This window comes from Doryrhamphus excisus, linkage group LG9 (genome assembly GCF_037039965.1).
Source record: "Doryrhamphus excisus strain RoL-2023G ecotype Guam linkage group LG9, RoL_Dexc_Guam_v1.1, whole genome shotgun sequence".
Taxonomy (NCBI): Eukaryota; Metazoa; Chordata; class Actinopteri; order Syngnathiformes; family Syngnathidae; genus Doryrhamphus; species Doryrhamphus excisus.
The window spans coordinates 16,227,800-16,248,461 of NC_136365.1; the positions used below are offsets into that span (position 1 = coordinate 16,227,800).

The window sequence follows — 20,662 nt, forward strand, 5'->3', positions numbered from 1 at the left end:
CTACTGGTCTGTCACCTTGGTTTGCATCCAGCAGCTGCGGTTCCACTTCAATGACCTCTGAAATCATATAGAGTATATGACAATGTACAAATACCATACAAGAAACGGCGATGCAAACCTGTAATGTTTAATATGTTTCCACTAATCCACTGGTCATACAGTATAACATCAAATCATGCAAATAATAATAGTGTATCCATTCATTTACTGTGCCGCTTGTCCTCATTAGACTCACAGGTTATTTAATTCATATATAATAATAATAATAATAATAATAATAATAATAATAATAATAATAATAATAATAATAATAATAATAAACAATTAATAATAATAATTAATAATGATGGTTAATAATACTAATAATTAAGTGATAGAAAATGAATGAATGAATAATTAATAATCATTTATAACAACTAATAATAATAATAATAATTAACAATTATATTAATATTAATTAATAATAATGATGGTTAACAATACTAATAATTAAGCAGCAGAAAATGAATGAATGACTAATTAATAATAATTTATAACAACTAATAATAATATAATTAACAATTATATTAATATTAATTAATAATATTGATGGTTAATAATATTAACAATTAAGTGGTAGAAAATGAATGAATGAATAATTAATAATAACTAATAATATTAATAATTAACGATTAATATTAATAATAATTAATAGTAATAATTAATAATAATAATTTATAATAATGGCCTGCACGGAGGTTGAGTGGTTCCATAGGTATGAATGTGAGTGTGAATGGTTGTTTGTTTATATGTGTCCTGTGATTGGCTGGCCACCAGTCCAGGGTGTACCCTGCCTCTCGCCCCGAAGACAGCTGGGATAGGCTCCAGCACCCCCGCGACCCTCGTGAGGATAAGCGGTAGAAAATGATTGAATGAATAATAATAATAATAATTAGTTGCAATATCAACAGCTCTTGTATTATAATATCAAGTCATAATAATAATACTTTTAATTTAAAATAATAATAATAATAATAATAATAATAATAATAATAATAATAATAATAATAATAATAATAATAATAATAATAATAATACATTTTATTTTTACGATTATGTCTTTTTGGAATGTTATTAGTGTTATTATTGTTACAGAATATTGGCATGGAATATGGCACATTCAGACTCATTCAATCTAAGTGTGTATCCCTAAGTCCAATAACATCACACCGTACAGGTTCAGGTTAGGGAGGCTGTTCCTCCCAATCAGGCCCCTCCTGGTCACACTGTCATTGCCCGCATGGGCGTTGAGTTACAGTAAAAAAAAAAAAGTGTGATACTGTCTTAATCTTTAAAAAAAACTAATAATAAAGTTACAATGAGGACTGCACACATATGACGACCCCTTCCCCCCCAAAAAAGGCCACACTCCACCAAGTGGACTCCATGGCCGTATTTCCTCCACACCGTGTAAACACTATTGTGTTCATAGTGATAGTGATCACTGGGAGCTAATTGTTTCAGGCAATTCATGGAGAAAGTGACAAACAATGTAGTTCATGCACACGCTGGCCAGGACACATACGCTCTGCTGACATCTAAACACACATCAGCTACTCTTTATTGGACTCATTGTCCAGGACTGCAGGCACCCGGCACAGCAGAAAGAACAGTTGACCCTTAAAATATGATCAAGAGCACTTTGTTACACTAAACTTCACAAACAAATTGACTGTATTAAAAATGCATTCATTACAATACATGCAAATGATAGTGGGACATCCCTGAAAAGAAAAGGCTGCTTATATTGGGGGGTTGACAGAGATGCGTCATTTTGACGGGCTGCACGGTGGAGGAGTGGTTAGTGTGTTGGCCAGGAGATCACAGGATCAGGAAGGAGATCAAGAAGGTCTGGGTTCGAATCTACACTTGTGTGGAGTTTGCATGTTCTCCCAGTGTCATTTTTTGTTAGGTGAGGGAGTGGTTAGCGTGCCACACAGTTTGGAGACCCGGGTTCGATTCCCCGCTCAGGTATCTCTCAGGTATTTTCTCTGGTTTCCTCCCTCATTCCAAAAACATTCATGTTAGGTTGATTGGCAACTCTAAATTGTCCATAGGTATGAATGTGGGTGATGAAGACTTCAGGCGAGAGGCGGGGTACACCCACTGGTCGCCAGCCAATCACAGGGCACATATAGACAAACAACCATTCACACTCACATTCATACCTATGGACAATTTGGAGTTGCCAATTAACCTAGCATGTTTTTGTTTTTGAATGTGGGAGGAAACCGGAGTACCCGGAGAAAACCCACACATGCACAGTGGGAACATGCAAACTGGGTGGAATTGAACTCCGGTCTCCTTGCTGTGAGGTCTGCGCGCTAACCACTCCTCCGCCGTAGTAGTATTTTTTCTTGTAAAAAGAATAGACTAGACTTTCTTTATTGTCATTGCACAATAACACAGCAGTGAAATTGCCATAATAATAAATAATAAATAATAAATAATAAATAATAAATAATAAATAATAAATAATAAATAATAAATAATAAATAATAAATAATAAATAATAAATAATAAATAATAAATAATAAATAATAAATAATAAATAATAAATAATAAATAATAAATAATAATGTGGAGAATAAATAGATTACATCAAATATGAACAACAATGTACAGCGTAAACATGATTCTAATCCCGTTATCCTGATTTATTTATGTATATAAATAATGGTATTATGATTATTTTGATGGTGTCAGCATGCACCCAACAGTGCATGCCGCATGTGGATGGTCACACATCAGTCCGTTCCCAGGATGCACCTGGTTTGGGCGATGGAGCGGATGCAGGCCACAGCTGTTTCCCGTGCACACTTCCTGGTTTGGGCTTTAAGAGTCTGGTGCGGGGGGGGGGCTATTAGTGTAGTTGATAAGGGTGGAGGGTGGATTACGGTGCTTTCCACATAGGATACGTCTGCTGTGGCTGCAGGTGTTGGGATGGCATCACTCACTTGTACATTATACTGTACATGTAAACATAAAATGTGTGCATTCTAGGAGATGTTTCAGATGCTCCCGCTTGTGGTAACCCTCTGTTTGACCTTTGACTCCCTTCCATATGAACTCTTGTGCACGTATCCAAGTGAGATGGGCACTGACAATCGACTGTGCATGTGTGTGTGCACGGCGAGTGAGCTTACTCCGAGGTCATGATGACACTGAGTGGAACAACAGTGTATTGTGTCTTTGGCGCTCATATTTCGCATCCTCTGCGCTGCCACCATACAAAATTCCACTGTTGTCTTGCTGTGGACCCCCCCCCCATCCTGTCATAATAGGAAACAACGCATCACTTTCCAACTTTCTCCCACATGCTTCACTGCCTAGATCCGTTCTGCTCTGCGATAAAGTGACAACTGGTCTTTAAAACCTATAGGAAGTGAAAACTAGCGGAAATATTCAATAGTCATTCTGACAAATCTTAAGTAAATTTGATCAAATTCTTCTGCTTGGACATTAACACCATCGAAGCTGTTCAACTCCAATGAAAAACACCTGCTGAGTGAAGAATGCTGGTAACACTGAGGTCGCTTGGATTGCAAGGTTTATAGTTTTCCATAGCACTTAATGTGGGGTTCCAATCCTGCCTCATGCACTGCCGCTTCCCAGAAAGCTGGGATAGGCTCCAGCATACCCACGACCCTAATGAGGATAAGCGGTAAAATAAATGAATGAATGAATGAATGAATGAAAATGGTGTTGGGAAAAGAGCAAAGAGTGAAATTCATACTAATTTCATACTTTTTATTTAATGTATTTTATTATTATTATTATTATTATTATTATTATTATTATTATTATTATTATTATTAATAATAATAATAATAATAATTATTAGTTATTCATTCATTTATTTTCTATCGCTTAATTGTTAATATTATTAACCATCATTATTATTAATTATTGTTAATATAATTGTTAATTATTATTATTATTAGTTGTTTTAAATTATTATTAATTATTCATTCATTTTCTACCGCTTAATTATTAGTATTATTAAGCATAATTATTATTAATTATTATTATTAATTGTTCATTATTATTATTATTATTATATATTAATTAAATATCCTGTGATTCTAATGAGGACAAGTTAATATTATTATTATTATTGTTATTATTAATAATAATTAGTTGCAATATCAACAGTTTTTATTATAATATCAAGTCATAATAATAATACTTTTAATTAAAAATAATAATTCAACTGCTGTCTTGCTGTGGACCCCCAACCCCCCCCCCCCCCCCCCATCCTGTCATAATAGGAAACAACGCATCACTTTCCAACTTTGTCCCACATGCTTCGCTGCCTAGATCCGTTCTGCTCTGCGATAAAGTGACAACTGGTCTTTAAAACCTATAGGAAGTGAAAACTAGCGGAAATATTCAATAGTCCTCGGTCATTGATATTAGACCTGAGAGCGCACCATCTCTGGTCTACTTCATACCAAAAATGTGTGATGCCTTTAAAGCGGACCTTTTATGCTCATTTTTGTGGTTCTGTATTGAGTTGTAGACTCCTACACAAGAGAACCCTAACATAAGGCTTTATAGATCATCCAGAGTCTGCACCTCTTCCTGCAGTGTTTCCATAGACTTCCTGCTTCCAACCCAGTTTGTTTAATTTACTCCACTCCCGGTCCTGACCTGGGTCGGCCCATTCCACTGTGATTGGTTACACTCATGCCCTCCCGAGGACTTCCGGATGCCTAAGTCCGTGTTTACTAAGTACAGACTGATGAGCAGGGCTCACTTATTATCATACCTCATTATGTGATGCTTTGGTATTGTTTAACACGAAAATATAACATTGTGACAACATTTATGGGTCAGAAAAGTGGAAAACTGTCTTTTTCTCATTTGTGTCCTAATTGTGGTCTACTCACCACTTTCCATTGAATCAATGTGCAGATCCTGATTGCTGGTGCTGTGTGATGTCCTCAACCCTGATAGCATGCCGAGTCTACTACACAGGGAAGATTTGGTAAGTTTTCATGAATATTAAATTCCTCAAAAAGGTGAATTAGTTGCTGAAAAAGTAGTAGTAATAAAGAACAGTAGTACTAAAGAGAAAAAAAGAAACCTTTGTCACCACAAACCTGAGATGTCGGCTGTTTTTGTTTTGTATTTACAATATATAATGACTCAGCATTTTTAGATATATATATATTGGATTTATATTACAATGTTTAATGATTGTGAAAAGTGAATGAAAAGTGGCCTCCACATCCTTCATTTGTCGGCACTTAGTGGAAAAAGTATGCAATACCTTTTGTTGTAATGTAGTCTTTTGGTCTCTAGAGGGAGACAAAGGTCAGCATCAGCCTCTACGGTGGCACTTTTGGAATGCACTGGGCACCAGTAACAACCTTAGTTTGGGCCAAGGATGGTCCGGGTCTTGATGGACAGCCAATTAGATCTTCCGACTCAAGGCATTTTTTGGGGGGGGAGGGGGGGGGGTCTACCACTTGACGTTTTTGTTTTCGAAGTCTCAGAATCTTTTACGTGTCATGTCAATGATCAATTCTAAAATGTCAATAGTGATTATACATTTAGTACAAGTACCTAATTCTGAGTGTTTTTAGATTTTGGAAAGGCCACATATAAAATGTGTAAGAAAATGATACTATTTGACTACATTTTGCATTTTTCTCAATTTTTCTCCCAAGTTCAAAACAGATGCCCCTGTGAAATCTTCCCCTTGCCTGTGCTGTGCTGGTGGGCCGTTCAAAGTGCGGGTGGTCCAGTCCAGGTGCAGGAGGCAGAGATTAGCACCACACAGTGCCTGAAGGTGAGAGAAAGAGTAAACAAAAGATGGACGTGAAATTAACATCTGTTCACCACGTGTGCAGAAAGATTCCAGTACTTGAAGAAAAACAATGAAACCAGCCTTCAATTCTTGGCTGGAATTATTTTTTGTTTATTTTGTACAATAACGCAAACACACCGTTATACTTTTTTATAAATTACACTGGTGAATTACAGAAAAACAAGCGATTGAATGTTTTTATGCTGACTTACAGTACATCGCTTGTCCAATAAAATCTGAGAAATCTCAGGACAATTTAAGGAAAAATCCACAATGCGTCATATTTTTAGGTATTTTTTTTTATTTTATTGGCTCATGAACAAATCACACGTGAGTGTGAATGGTGGTTTGTCTATATGTGCCCTGTGATTGGCTGGCGACCAGTCCAGGGTGTAACATGCCTCTCGCCCGAAGACAGCTGGGATAGGCTACAGCAACCCCCGCGACCCTCGTGAGGAAAAAGCAGTAGAAAATGAATGAATGAATGAATGAATGAATGAACTAATCACAAACTATAAGGGAACTCACAAAGACCAACTTGCTCATGAGCTCCCTCTGGTGGACACAGGCAGTTGAATTAATCATGGCAGCCAACAGACTGCTCTGCTTGGTAGAAATGCATTATGAGAAGAACTTTAAATAGTTCATTCATTCATTCATTCAGCTGTCTTCGGGCAAGAGGCAGGGTACACCCTGGACTGGTGGCCAGCCAATCACAGGGCACATATAGACAAGCAACCATTCACACTCACATTCATACTTTGGAGTCGCCAATTAACCTAGCATGTTTTTGGAATGTGGGAGGAAACCGGAGTACCCGGAGAAAACACGGGGAGAACATGCAAACTCCACACAGAGATGGCCGTGGGTGGAATTGAACCCTGGTCTCCTAGCTGTGAGGTCTGTGCGCTAACCATTTTCAACTCTTATTGGTACTTGTATTGGTACTTGTATACTTGTATTGTATGGTATTGGTCTTGTATATTTCTAAGCTAACTTTTAAGTGTTAAGTTGTTGTGTGATGACTTTAGTGTTCTTTGTCAGATGACACCGTGAGTTAGTATGTGAGCTTTTTCATTGGTCATGATTGGCCTCTGTCAATTAAAAATCTTCCTGGTCCTCACGGACTCGTGCGTGCCACAATGTGACATTTTATGACCTGGACACGTGTGGCTCAGGTAAAAATTGCTGACAGCAAAACAGGCTTCTTGTTGTGTCTTCGTAGGAAAACTTGGACTTGAACTCTGGACTTAAGACTGAATTTGAATTTAGAAAGAGCTGTTATTGACTTTGAATCATTACAGTTATACATTTGGCCTGTGAATGTTCACCATTAGTGTGTGTGTGGTTTGCAGTTGTTTACAGAGCTCAGCAGTAAATAATCTTACAGAATCAACTTGTGGTTTGTTGTGAAACTTCAATTGAAATGGCATGTCTTCTTGTTTGCAAGGGTGCAATTTAACTACTTCCTACTGGAGGCCCTCATCTGATCCTCCATTTTTGGATGTCAACGGTGGGACGCCGGCGTGGAAAAACAAACATGTGGGCAGCGTTAACGTGAGGCCTTGAGGTGAGTTAAGTGTTGTTTTTGTTGACGTTGTGGTTATATTTACTGCGATTAGCATTCATTCCACCCTGCGTGAGTGTGTGTGTGTGTGTGTGTGTGTAAAACAATGTTGCCATTGTGTAGCTCACTGGGCTAATGTTATTTATATAGAGCAGTAAATGTTAGGGAAATGGGGTGTCTGCACTTGTTTATAAAGTGCTCTTTGTTATCTTGCGTAATTAGTTGGATCCTCAAATCTGAGCAGCTTACTGACAAGGAGAGGGTGCGAGGGCCACACACATTCTGGTCGCTACATTAGGTACACATGCATCCAATGAGATACAATACGAAAGATGTAAAATACAAGTCACAAAGATAATTATGCAACTATTTTTAATAGAGATCTTTAAAGATATCAGAACATGTCATGTGATGTTAATTTAAGTCCAGTCCAGGGTGTACCTCGCCTCTCGCCCGAAGAAAACTGGGATAGACTCCAGCATACCCGCAATCCTGGTGAGGATAAGTGGCATAGAAAACGGATGGATGGACATACCTTATCAAATGATCAATAGTGAGTCAGCAACACACAGGGTGCTTTGCTTTGGTATTCAAACAGACTAATGTGTTATGTGCAATACTGTACTGAAACCAAGAAAGTGTATGTAAACTGAGACAAAATTTTCAATGAAAACTAAATCATACAAAAGCTGGGGTATACAATAACTGTGGTTTGATTGTATTTGTGTTAGCATGATAGCTTCTTATCTGATGACATTTGAAGTGCGACATCGTAAAAAAGTAACTTGGTGTCATTCCGCGTAGAGACGTGGTGTAGGTGAAGATCGAAGCTTGGTTCAAAGGTGGAATAGAGGCATACACGTTCCATCTCTTAGAAAGGGGTGACGACAAAGCAGGACCAACAGTTCTTAAAGATGGGGGGCCTGGCCCAACCATGAGGCTGCTGGGGTGGTGGCACATCTCAGTTCCCTGCTGGGGGGCACCAACCCTGTTCCGTCCAGGATGAGAACTTGCTCTTGCCTTCACAGCCCTCCAGGGCAGGTGTTGCCTTTTGAAGCGTTTCCTCCGCCGAAGAAAGCTCCCGTTTGCAAACATATCAGCTGACATGGGGTCCAGAGTCCAAAAGTTCCCTTTCCCGGGAATGCCGGGCTCCCGCGGGACCTTGATAAAACAGTCATTGAGGGACAAGTTGTGTCTGATTGAGTTCTGCCAGCCAGGAAACTTTTCCCGATAGTAGGCAAAATTGTGGCTGATGAAGTCACAGATCTGACTGAGGGTGAGTCTCTTTTTGGGACTCTGCAGGATCGCCATGGTGATGAGGGCAATGTAAGAGTAAGGAGGCTTCACCAAGGAGGTTCCATCCTGGAGCTGGTCCATTAAACCCGAGTCAAGCTCTGTGTTGTCAGTAGCTTTGTGGTCCAAAGTCATGGTCCTCCGTGTGTACAGGTCCGTTATGGTTAAAGACAAAGAAAAACTGGTTTAGCGGATTCATTTAGCTGACTGCAACATTGACGGTGTTTGGCGTTTTACATGCGTCCTCCTCTTACTCCTCCTACTCCTCTTACCTAAACAGCACCACCTCATTCAAACAGAGAGAAGAGTCCATGGTTTGTTCTTTATGATGCTTACACTCACTGGCCACGCCCTGCATAATCCAGTGGGTTCCAATAAGAAAAATCCATGCTGGACTGAGTCTCATTAATACACACTACTTCCCTTAAACTGGCATGTACACACATTCTGTTGATATACTATATATATATATATATATATATATATATATATATATAGAATTATCACCCCGCCTTTTACATGACTAAACATCTTCTTTCAACCTGAAAAAACAAACAAATGGAAGATATTCACACATAATTTAATGCCAAGACCAAAAACCCATTGTTATATTATCACACAAAAATATCCTCACAAAAACACTCACGCTAATAATATAATAACTATGGCCCAAAAAGAAAACAGCCCAAACACTACAAGACAAAACATATAAATCTAAAAATCGGCAACATAAATAAATGGCACCTCTTTTAAACATTGCCAACATTACAACTGTATGCACTTAGTTTTCATATTTTCATAGATATTTCTCACACAAATAACCGACATTGTTTTAACCACCACTGGATGTGTGTGTGGAGTGAGTGCATGTTCTAAGATGTGTGTTTGTGCTGAGTGGAGGTGATCCTCACAAAGTTTCCACACTTGAGGCAGTGTGAGCTGGAGTTACTTTCTTTTCTTGGGATGTGCCAGCAGTTGTTACAGCGTACTCTGTACTTCTTGTACCTTTCAAGACATCATGATGAAGAAAAAAAAAATGTTTGAAAAAATGAAAAAATACAGTATCCACTTAAAGTGGAGTGTGCCTCGCAGCCATAATGTGTGCAAGTTGATGTCAATAAGGACCAAGTACCTGATGCCACAAGCGTTGCAGAGAGGGGTCCCATCCTCTGCATCTCTCCACATGGGGGTCTTTCTCGTGCAGCATGATGCACACATTTTGATTCCTAGTGAGACATTGAACAGTACATTAGTAGTTGGTGTGGTGGATATTGGGACTATATTGTAAAACCCTCCTCTTACGCAACTCAAGGAAAAATTATACAATGTTTGCTGTTTTATTTTTTTGTACATGCCCCCCCATTCCATCACTGCATAAGCCACCTACTGCTACACATTATCATTTTGTCTCCTGATTAGAAAATGATGACACACTTCAACACATAATTGAGAATTCAGTACTGTAAAAGGCAGTTTTCCATGTGTGTAACAGCGCCCCCCTGCGGGAAAAAAATAATTCACACAACTCTATATGACTAAGGCTCCTAATAAACATCCATTCATTTTCTACCACTTATCCTCACGAGGGTCGAAGGGGGGGGGATGCTGGAGCCTATCCCAGCTGTCTTCGGGGGAGAGGCGAGGTACACCCTGGACTGGCCGCCAGCCAATCACAGGGCACATATAGACAAACAACCATTCTCCTACTAATAAACAAATGTATAGTATTACACACTTGATGTAGTGTTCGTCTCCTCCTCCGAGCTGCTGGTCATCTCCGAGGTTCGAGTCCTTGTCCTGGGTTTGCGCGCACTCTTGTCGGGCTTCTTGCTGAGGTTGGAAACATATCACACTGACAATATGAACCACAGTGTTGTTTTCAAGAAGGGTTACGCATAGGACTAAGTAGAAATACATGGTAGACAACCACAGCATATTCCACCAGGCATCCCTCCTTTGTTTACTATACCGTATATGTACTGTGCCATAACATCTCATGGAGTATATTGTGGGGTATATACGCCACTACTAGTCGCTCATGCTGTGAACCTCTCGCGACATCTCATTTTGTGCTTCATGCGCACACCCTCTAGCAACAGTGTTACAGAAATCTACCATCACCAATGGGCTTCAAAAGAGCCAGACTACTGCATGATGAAGAAGACAGCACAAGCTCAAGGGCTAACATCCGATATTACCTTTGAGATTTTTCTAGTCCCTTTATTACAACCTGCTGACAGACAGAAAATCTCAGATCTCGGAGAACATCCCATTTACAGTCTCAGAAAGGAAACTGTTGATTGTTAGGTGTCGTCTTGGTCTCATGTCAAAATGCTCTACACCCTTGTATTAGTTTATGGGATGGAACCAGCGTCTGGCCAAGTGTGTCCTCACCTATATTTGGAAGTTATCAGAAGCCGGCAATTTTCCCTGCTGTCATCCAACTCTGCGTCTATTCGGAACGTCACTCCCTGCAAGTGTGGGTTTTGGATATCGACGCTGCGGCTGGGATTAGGTTGTTTTCGTGGAATTCTGGTTCTCTCAGATGACTTGGATGAACAGTGACATGTTACTGGGGGATCATTTCCTTCTTGACGTTTTGCTTCAATGGGAGCTGCACTCTCTGATTTAGATGAGTTTCTGCCATCTGGTTTTGAGTGTTGTCCGCCAATCATCCACGTGAGGTTTGCATTGTGGTCAAGGGTGAGAGCTGGCTTTGATAGATCCACAATGTTTAAGTCAAAATCAGTTTGACTACCAAGAAATACTTTAGGAGTGTGCTGAAGTGACACAGAACTTCCACTGGGATGAAGATATTCGACAGAGGAGGCACCTTGTTGCCCCTTCAATGACTTCTCAGCACTGGTTTTGGTTTCCTTAGACAACGATGGAGGAATGTCCTTTTGATTGATGGATTTTGACTCTTTGACACAGCTCTGAGGTTTAGAAGCCAAGAACTCTTGCTCATTATTTATTGGAGTGATACAAGCGGATGCTCCCGCAACAGGTCTTGGTCTCCAAGCATGCTCAAAACTTTCAGTTTCTGGATAGTTTGCACCTCTTATGGTGGACGATAGTGCCCTTATATTTGGTTCCACGTGTCCTTGATCCATGAGTCTCTTACACTGCAGGTTGATCAGACTCAGCACTCTCAAAGGGCTATGGCCTCCACCCACCTCCTCCCCTCTCAACATTGTCTGCATCTTTGCTTTTGTCAGCATGGTCTCATCACGTTCAAAGGGTGACGAGGACAGGGTGTTAGAGGTTTGACACAAATCGGCATCATCACTCTCCTTTTTAACACTTTGCCAGGAGGACAGTGTACTAGCGTCCATTACGCTGTCGTGCATGGGGGACCCCAGTTTGGAAATTTCCTGGAAAAGGTAGAAGAGCGCAGATTGTGATGCATCTTGTTCTGTCGTCTGGGGTCCCGCCGTTGAACCTTGACCTGTGCTCATGTTGAAGCGATGTCTGCATGATGGACATAAACGGCTGTTAGATCTGTGCTAATTTCCTCCAAATTCCATTTTACTTCAGAGAGTCTTGTACAGACTAAATATAATACAGGTGGACTCTCCCTTACCATTTATAGAGCATATTTTATGGTGTTCAATTTTGTTTTGTGCTACTATCTACAACTAAGACTTAAATATTATGATTTAAAATGTACAATAATACAGGTACAAGTGCCACAGTAAGAGTTTAGTTAATTATTTTTAAAATTCTAGTTACAGGGCCTTTGGTAAAGAGCGCACAGACTCACACAAAGCGCAATATAAAGCATTTGCATAGACAAGCCCCTAATAACCTATAATAATAATAATAATAATAAATCATTCTAAATATAAAGCTCATATTATAGTGTCAATAAAGATGTGGCTAATGAGCATACAGTATATTAAAATACATTAATATATTTTCCAGCTGCTACTGTTACTTTTAGAGTACGTTTGGGAAGGAGAGACTGAAACAATGATAACCTTTAAACCTTTAAACAGAATGTAATAGTTTTACGGTTGCTTAACACTTTAACATTTTCTGTGTAGTTAACAATTCCAAAAAACTCACCAAAACAAAGGTGGCAAAACATTCAACATATCCGTTCCATGTTGAATAAATGAACTTTTCGAAGTAGTTTCTTTACCCCCCCAGAGATAAATCGGCGGCGGTCGTTTGATCTCCATCGCCTCACGTGAGCGACTGAAAGTTCAAAGAGTTCTGGACATTTTGCGTCTAAAACGACCAAATGTGCTAAAAAATGTTTTTTTTTTTTAAATATATACATATACAAACGAGGACTATTTTCGTCGGTCTTGCTCACCTTACATCACCCTCATCCGATGCACTTTTGGCCGGGAGACTTTTGCACCAGTCGGCGCTCCACAGGTGATGCTGCTTAACGTAATGGCGCTGCCATTAATTTAAACGTCACCATAAACATAGCCTATAAATTTGGAATAATTTTGCACTTTATGTACACTATTGGACAAAAGCTCATCATATTTTAAATACAGCATCAACATGCAAAAACAAGAAACAACAGGAGCAAGACAAAATATGATATATTTATATTGAGACCAATGTAGCATTGTTGACCATAAATCCTAGATGAGAAAAATCTATTCAAAACAACTTTAAAATGTACTTTATTGAACAATTTTAAATAGTTATTTTAAGGACACAATATGACATATTGAAGTGATATACATGTGTGCATAAATCGAACAGGTACATTGGAATTAACAATTAAATGGGTCTGAAGTGGCGATGCTAACATGGAGCTGGTTTGAATCACAGTTACAGGCGGTCCTCAGTTCACAGCGTTCGGTGTTCCGATGTTTTGTGGTTTACGAATGTGTTTAATTCAGACTATTCGGTAACTAGATACAATCGCTCGACTGTCGCGACCATCGTTAGGCATTAAAATGGTATTTTTACGTCTACCCGGCCATTGTAAAGACGATGAGGAGGCGGTCTGTCAATAATCCATGGCACAAACACACGCTCGCGCACACACAGTACAGAACTAATGCTACGTTCACGACTCCACAGAGTGTCAGAAATCACACAACTCCTTAACGATATACTTAACTGCTAAATTACTACAGTATTTTAAAGCATCTGAGGGATTTAAGTGTTAGGTATGGCTTCAGACAAGCTTCGTTGCAACCCGAGGACCACCTGTGTTTGAACCAACTGCTCAGAAAAGATTTGACGTTACACTTCCAACTTGGATGTGTTTTGAAATGTTTATAGTGTTGCCAAAGTTGGACTCAATTGAAAGCAGCCACAAACCCTATACAAATACAAAAGAAACACACAAAATTAGGTCATATTTGACAAGTGAAATATGATGATAAAGATGGTGGCAGTGAAATGACAGAGCATTCTCTGGCAATATTTGTGCGTATATGAGCTGTAACATGGAATGTTCCATTCTGCACACAAAAGGAGTATTATAGGGACACGCTGAAAAATGGAAGGGTGTCCATCGCTTTCATTGTATTCTTAAAAGGAGTCCATGACTGCAAAGAACCGCTGCTCTAGAGGACAGCATCTGATGCTTTAGCATGCATGTAGGTATTTGGACATTTGCTCACTAAAGTTACGCCTTTGTTCTCCTAATATTAATTTTTTTTCTCGTAACACAGTGAATCCCCACTTAGTCACGGTATGGCATTCACCGCCTTACATATTTGGAATTGTTCTGCTGCTTTAAATTGTGAATAAGATTTTTTTTTCATGGTGAAGTGTTTTGATCAGTAAGGGGAAAAATGTGTGCTGCTAATTAATCCAGCAGAGGGCGCTGTCGCTGAACGTTGACCAAAATCTCAGAAATCTTATTTTAAGAAAGAACCTTGTGTGACTGAGCCGGCCTGAGGACCTTCCACATAAAAAATAGATGTAACCATTGACTTCATTCTGTTCTTGGAGAGTCCACCTCAGTAAACACTAAATTTGTCAGTCAAGAACTTTTAGAGTTTCTATGGACTTCCCACAAGCCATGCATTTCCTTGCTTGTGCAACGGCGTCGAGTTTGTAGCAATCTCGCCTTTTCTTTGTCTTCTCAGTGAGGTTTGGGAACATGGCCGTCCACATAGAAGTTTCTAGTAACTTTGGGTAAAGTTATCTCCATGCCCTCCTGCTCTGGAGTGAGAATGAGCTGACATCCCAGCCGGGAGTTCTCCTGGAGCATGGCCGCCATGTCCAGCATGTCATCCTCCCTAAAACAACAACACATAGATTTTCTGTGTTATTCATAATATTTTATATTGTAATAATTCTATTAAAAGTCATGCCTACCTTTCGAGGGGCTCGGGCAGTGTGTCAAGATGGTCGGCGCTTATATACACATGGCATGTTGAACAGGCAAGCGATGCCTCACACGCCCCTGAAGAGCAATATACAGCACATGCAACAATTAGCTTCAATAGAGTGTCCAGCAACACAAACTATTATATTACATTTGTTAATGTTAGGTTCTTAAACCGTATAAGACCCAGGAGCAGCATAGTAGATAGTGGTTAGCATGTCCTGTGATTGATTGGTGACTAGTCCGGGTTGTACCTTGCCTCTTTCCAAAAGTCAGCTGGAATAGTCTCAAGCTTACATGTGACCCTAATAAGAAACGGAAATGGCTGCATGTATTAGTACCCACCTTCAAGTTCTATTCCATTCTTGTGAGCCAAATATAAAACATTGTCTCCCACTTTGGCTTTAATTGGAATCCTCTGGCCCGATCGGTCTATATACACCACATTAACCCTGAAAGAGAGTAAACACATTCACATCAAAAGTAAAGCAGATGAAAATATATTAGGAAAGGCAACATTACAAATAGCCTTTATTCTTTTAAATGACTGACTTCTTGAATCTCCTGAACTTTCACTATTTAATATGTATGATTTAATTTGAAAAGTGATACCTAACACATTAACAAAATGACGTTTACTGCCAAAATGATAACCACACTTCCGCTGTCAATTGCGACACCCAAAAAGTACAATTTCCGTTCATTTCCACAATAAAAGCATTGCAGACTTACACGTCTTCTGAGTTGTCTTCATCGGAACTGTTCTCCTCGTTGTGGTACAAACCTTAGCAAAGAAAAGAGGACACAAGACCACAAAGTACTTCTTGTCAGGGCGGTGAACAAGCCATGAATATATTTGACTTATTACTCGATGTTTCACAACGTCATTTATTGAGGTTACACAAGCGTCACTAAGCGAAATGTTGATTTTGCTGACAGATTGGAACGCAGCAACATTAGCTACGAAGTGTCAGCAAAAAGGCGTTAAAGTAACAAGTAGATGCTATAAGACGACATAACTTAGCCAGCGACGCAAAACAATTACACTGGGTGAAACTAGCAAGCTGATTTACTCACCTGTACTCGTCTGTAAGTATCGATTGGTGGTGCGGAAACTATCCGCGGAGTCTCTCCTCTGTAAATAAGACATATAGGTCTTTAACCTGGACAGGTGGCATGTGATGCAGTCTGGTATAACTCGCGAAAGTCTCAAAGTCAGCCCCATGCTGGAGCGAACTGCAACGGAGGCCGCCATGACTGTGTTTTGATCACGTGGACAACATCGGCCAATAGGAAAATACTTCTATAAAAGTGAAGTTGTTTGGTCACTAGAGGGTGCTGTAACTCTAATTTGGAATCAGGCAACTACTATATACTGTCATTTGCTGATTTGCACAGGTCAGGCCTGGTCAGGACCCCCAAAACTCAGCCATTGGAGATGTCCAGTGCCGGTCCCAATGCAGAATAAAATCAGAGGGTTGCATAAGGAAGGACATAGACATAGACTTTCTTCCGCTTGCTTTTATAGTCAGTATAGTTACTCTAGACCCCATTCACTGTGCAATATCTGATCAACCTCCATGTGCAATATTAAGGGCTCTAAATGCAATATACTAAGTTCTATGTGAAGTATTTCTATAATGCCTCATATTAACTCATTAGCAAGATCTCAGTGTATAGACTGGTCATATATCTCATCTTGTTTCATATTATCTACATACTGTATTGTACGTATATAACTCTGGGAAAAACTGTTGATTTTGTTAATACTTGGGTTGTTTATATTGTTTATTTTTCTATATTGTGTATTTTGTACTGCTTAACTGATTCTGTACTCTTGCTGCTGTGCAATGCAAATTTCCCCACTGAGGGGCGAATAAAGGCATATCTTATCTTATCTTTATTGTCATTGCACAATAATACAGCAGTGAAATTGCCAACAAAATGTCGTTGCCTGGCTCCCGTGTAATAATAAAATAAAAAATAAAAAATAAAAAATAAAAAATAAAAAATAAAAAATAAAAAATAAAAAATAAAAAATAAAAAATAAAAAATAAAAAATAAAAAATAATGTGGACAATAAATAGATTACATCAAATATGAACAACAATGTACAGCGTAAAAGGACACTCTTTGTTCAAAAGTAAGCCAACTAAACATACGGTTGACTTCCAGTGGCGACCACTTCTTGGGAAAAGACACAAAAAAAATTGCAATAAAGTATTTTGATTTTAGCTGCTATGCTGATTTATAATAACATTTCTCAAAACATGGTTACCTATATGTACCCTGTTATTGAGTGAATAAATGTATGTAAACAAATTCTTTAGGCAGGACTTAAAGCTGTGATGATAGAGTGCTCTATTTGGATGTGTTGACACGTGTCGCTGTTGCTACTGTAATACGTTCAAGCTGCAGACATCTGTTCAAAAACTGTTAGGCAGATGTCTCTGTTTAAAGAAGCATATGCAGCAAGAAGGAAAACAAAATACTCTATTACTCGCTGATTACATGCATCAGTCTAAACCTGCCTTACTTTGTTTTCATCTGCTCCAGAGGGAGACAAACCTAAACAAGAGCTTTGATGCAGGTTGGCCATGTAGAGCAAACGGTAGTGTGTTTGACTCCTGTGTGTGGAGATGGAGAAGAGATGTTTTGTCTTGAGGCTCTTGAGATTCATAAGACAGAGAGAAAGAAATGGGGTTATTCTCCAAAAAGAAACCGATATGCTATTAGATGCCTTGAGAGAGTAGCAGTAAAACTCAGAAGAGCATGATGTTGACGTTTTCCTCCAAGATTTATACACTTGTGTGACTATAATGACTGACGAGCCGTCCCACTGGGATCACACTATAATTTCTCTTTCTTTTCTTATCGTGCTTTTTATATACAGTATATAATAACTTGCACTTCAGGGACAAGGCCTGTCTGAAAGTTGGTTTTGAGGAATATACTTACTACCTCCCATCTGGCCACAGAGGTTCCTCCCAATGTGGAGGGAAAGACGTCACAAATTGGACGCTCTCATGTTGACATTTGCATTTAATAGCAAGCACAGGAATATGAATCATTGCATTTTATGTTGCACCTGCACGGGATGAGTGTCCAGGGACAGTTTACCTTTCTATGAATGTGAAGCACCTGTATGTCATTGAGCTTTTTGTACTGTGCATGTGTGTGTAGGTGTGTGATGGGTGGAGACCGTAACACATTTGGATATAAAGTGACCCCTGACTGCTGTTTTTTTTTTTTTTTCATACATTACATCCTTACATCCTGCTCACTATGCCTCATAGTATAGCTCACACCCCTACACACAAACGCACATAGTCCATACCTCCTTCAGCACATCATTCATGCAGCTTTCAGTGAAAGATATGTAAAGTATGATAAAGCCATCAACTCAGTCTCCCCTGGAGAACACACCGTGTATGTACGTACATGCTGTATACTATATCAACCATTTTTTTTCAGCAATGTTTCAAGTAAGACCTGAGTTCAATTCCACCCTCGGCCATCTCTGTGTGGAGTTTGAATGTTCTCCCCGTGCATGCGTGGGTTTTCTCCGGGTACTCCGGTTTCCTCCCACATTCCAAAAACATGCTAGGTTAATTGGCGACTCCAAATTGTCCATAGGTATGAATGTGAGTGTGAATGGTTGTTTGTCTATATGTGCCCTGTGAATGGCTGGCAACCAGTCCGGGGTGTACACCGCCTCTCGCCCGAAGACAGCTGGGATAGGCTCCAGCACCCCTGCAACCCATGTGAGGATAAGCACTAGAAAATGAATGAATGAACGAATTAATATTTCAAGTATTAAAAACATGAGGAAAAGACAGGAAGCAGAACTGGAGGTAACAGAGATGAGGATGCTGAGGTTCTCATTGGGAGTGACCAGGATGGATAGGATCAGGAATGAAAACATCAGAGGGACATTACATGTTAGAGGCCTTGGAGATAAAGTCAGAGAGGCCAGACTGAGATGGTTGGGACATGTCCAGAGGAGAGATAGTGAATATATTGGTAGAAGGATGCTAGGTAGGAGGCGTAGAGGAAGACCAAAGAGGAGGTTTATGTAGTGAATGAGGGTAGTTGGTGGGAGAGAGACAGGGTTGGATGTCATCAGTACGTCCATTATTCTCTTTTACCCAGAAATTCTTTAACCTCTAGGACGTATTTTGAGTTTAGCTCATATGATGTCATGATATGTGACAATGTGCGCAGAAGCTTTGCTTAGTCTTTGGTTTCGACATGATAGTGCTTCCCTGTCGTCGTTTGCGATAAAAGACAATGTCCTTGCCGAGGGATCTTAGATAGTGTTTCATGCAGGACTGTAATCTATATGCGGTGGTGGATTGTGGCATTGAGGGAGTAGCAAATTGGATGTGACGCAAACACATGGAATTAGACTGGATGCTGTGGAAGAAAATGGATGGAGTCTCAAAAGCGGTGTAAACACTTTCTAAATATAGCAACATACTCGCTAAATTGGCTGCCTCCATTCTCTGGCAGACCAGGACAGGCGATGCATACCGCCACTTACTGTGTGGCGTTGTAATGACAAGCTTCATTCCCAGACAGTATTATTATACATAATGTGTTTGTGAGGACGTGTGAAGAGGTAGCACGAAAATCACAGTATTTTTGGTGGCCCAAATTTGTTTAAATGAATTTATGGCAAACATCGAGATGTGTGTATGCAAACAGTTTTATATATATATATATAGTATATATATACATATTTTTTATTTTTGTACCGTCATATCACCTCGTACTTTGGTACATGACAAAAAAAAACCTTCAACTATATTAGGAAAGCAGGAAGTGAACAAATGTAACAGTTACTGATTGTAAAAGTACCAGATTGGAGAGGTAGGATTTATTAAGCTTTGCTTCTTCCTACTCCTTTTGGACATGTGGAACTGTGAACTGATTATGTGATGCATTCAATTGTAATCTGATGCATGTTCAAATAAAATAAAACCATTACCATTACAATTAAAAGTCAGTTTTCTAAAATAACTCTCCTTTTGTCTTTATGGGAAATGACATTCAGCATAGTAAAAAAGTAGAACATTTTCAGGGGAACCTCCAAAGTGGGTGGAAGGATAAATCTGTCTCCATCTTAAAGAATTTATTTACCGTATAGAGCAGTGGTCTCAAACACGCGGCCTGCAGGCCAAATGTGGCCCGCAGGACACTAGTTTGAGGCCCCCGCCTTGATATGAAAGTTTAATGTTGGTGCGGCCCACGCAAGTTTGATATGGATGCTGTATGGTATCATGTACCCAGAAAAAATTATTACGTTTGATTAATGTTCATGTTAAAGGTTAAATAACTGTTAATAGTTATCCTCCCTATCCGTGTGGAAGTGGTAAGTTTTTGGCTATTTAAGTTTAAAGGAAATAACTTGAAGGCTACCGTTTAGGTCGCTAGCTCTCTAGTTTGCGAGTTAGCATGTGTCTCAAGACCCTGCAGTTGCGCAATATGTTGTAAATAAAAAGAGTATAAATGTGACTATAGTCGTGTTTTGTCATGTCTACAGGGCTCTAATAATGCTTTGTTCATTTTAATCTGAAAAAAATAATTTGTCTACCCACCAACTATATGTGGTTTCTTAAGTTTTTATTATTTG

General features: G+C 39.3%; 2 protein-coding genes across 2 annotated transcripts; both read right to left on the reverse strand.

The window, feature by feature from the left end:
* Window positions 1–9,563: 9,563 nt before the first annotated feature.
* On the reverse strand, window positions 9,564–12,181 carry zglp1 (zinc finger GATA like protein 1). Its single transcript, XM_078793493.1, has 4 exons — window positions 11,109–12,181; window positions 10,450–10,544; window positions 9,847–9,940; window positions 9,564–9,719 (listed from the first exon to the last, which is right to left on the reverse strand). Exons 1-4 carry the CDS (start codon window positions 12,170–12,172, stop codon window positions 9,587–9,589), a joined length of 1,386 nt encoding a protein of 461 aa, XP_078649619.1. The 5' UTR covers window positions 12,173–12,181; the 3' UTR covers window positions 9,564–9,586.
* A 1,134-nt stretch (window positions 12,182–13,315) lies between these two features.
* Window positions 13,316–16,299, reverse strand: fdx2 (ferredoxin 2). The gene is made up of 5 exons (XM_058087560.2): window positions 16,105–16,299; window positions 15,760–15,811; window positions 15,373–15,479; window positions 15,018–15,105; window positions 13,316–14,938 (listed from the first exon to the last, which is right to left on the reverse strand). Exons 1-5 carry the CDS (start codon window positions 16,280–16,282, stop codon window positions 14,782–14,784), a joined length of 582 nt encoding a protein of 193 aa, XP_057943543.2. The 5' UTR covers window positions 16,283–16,299; the 3' UTR covers window positions 13,316–14,781.
* Window positions 16,300–20,662: the final 4,363 nt, after the last annotated feature.

Excerpts from the sequence above, each read along its gene's own strand:
- zglp1 (XM_078793493.1), bottom strand. The coding sequence starts at position 12,172 with ATGAGCACAGGTCAAGGTTCAACGGCGGGACCCCAGACGACAGAACAA. Across the intron at positions 10,545-11,108 it reads CTGATAACTTCCAAATATAG|CAAGAAGCCCGACAAGAGTG; the intron begins GTGAGGACACAC and ends TTCCAACCTCAG. Across the intron at positions 9,941-10,449 it reads GGAGACGAACACTACATCAA|GAATCAAAATGTGTGCATCA; the intron begins GTGTGTAATACT and ends ATGTCTCACTAG.
- fdx2 (XM_058087560.2), bottom strand. The coding sequence starts at position 16,282 with ATGGCGGCCTCCGTTGCAGTTCGCTCCAGCATGGGGCTGACTTTGAGA. Across the intron at positions 15,106-15,372 it reads GAATGGAATAGAACTTGAAG|GGGCGTGTGAGGCATCGCTT; the intron begins GTGGGTACTAAT and ends ATTGCTCTTCAG. Across the intron at positions 14,939-15,017 it reads CTGCCCGAGCCCCTCGAAAG|GGAGGATGACATGCTGGACA; the intron begins GTAGGCATGACT and ends TTGTTGTTTTAG.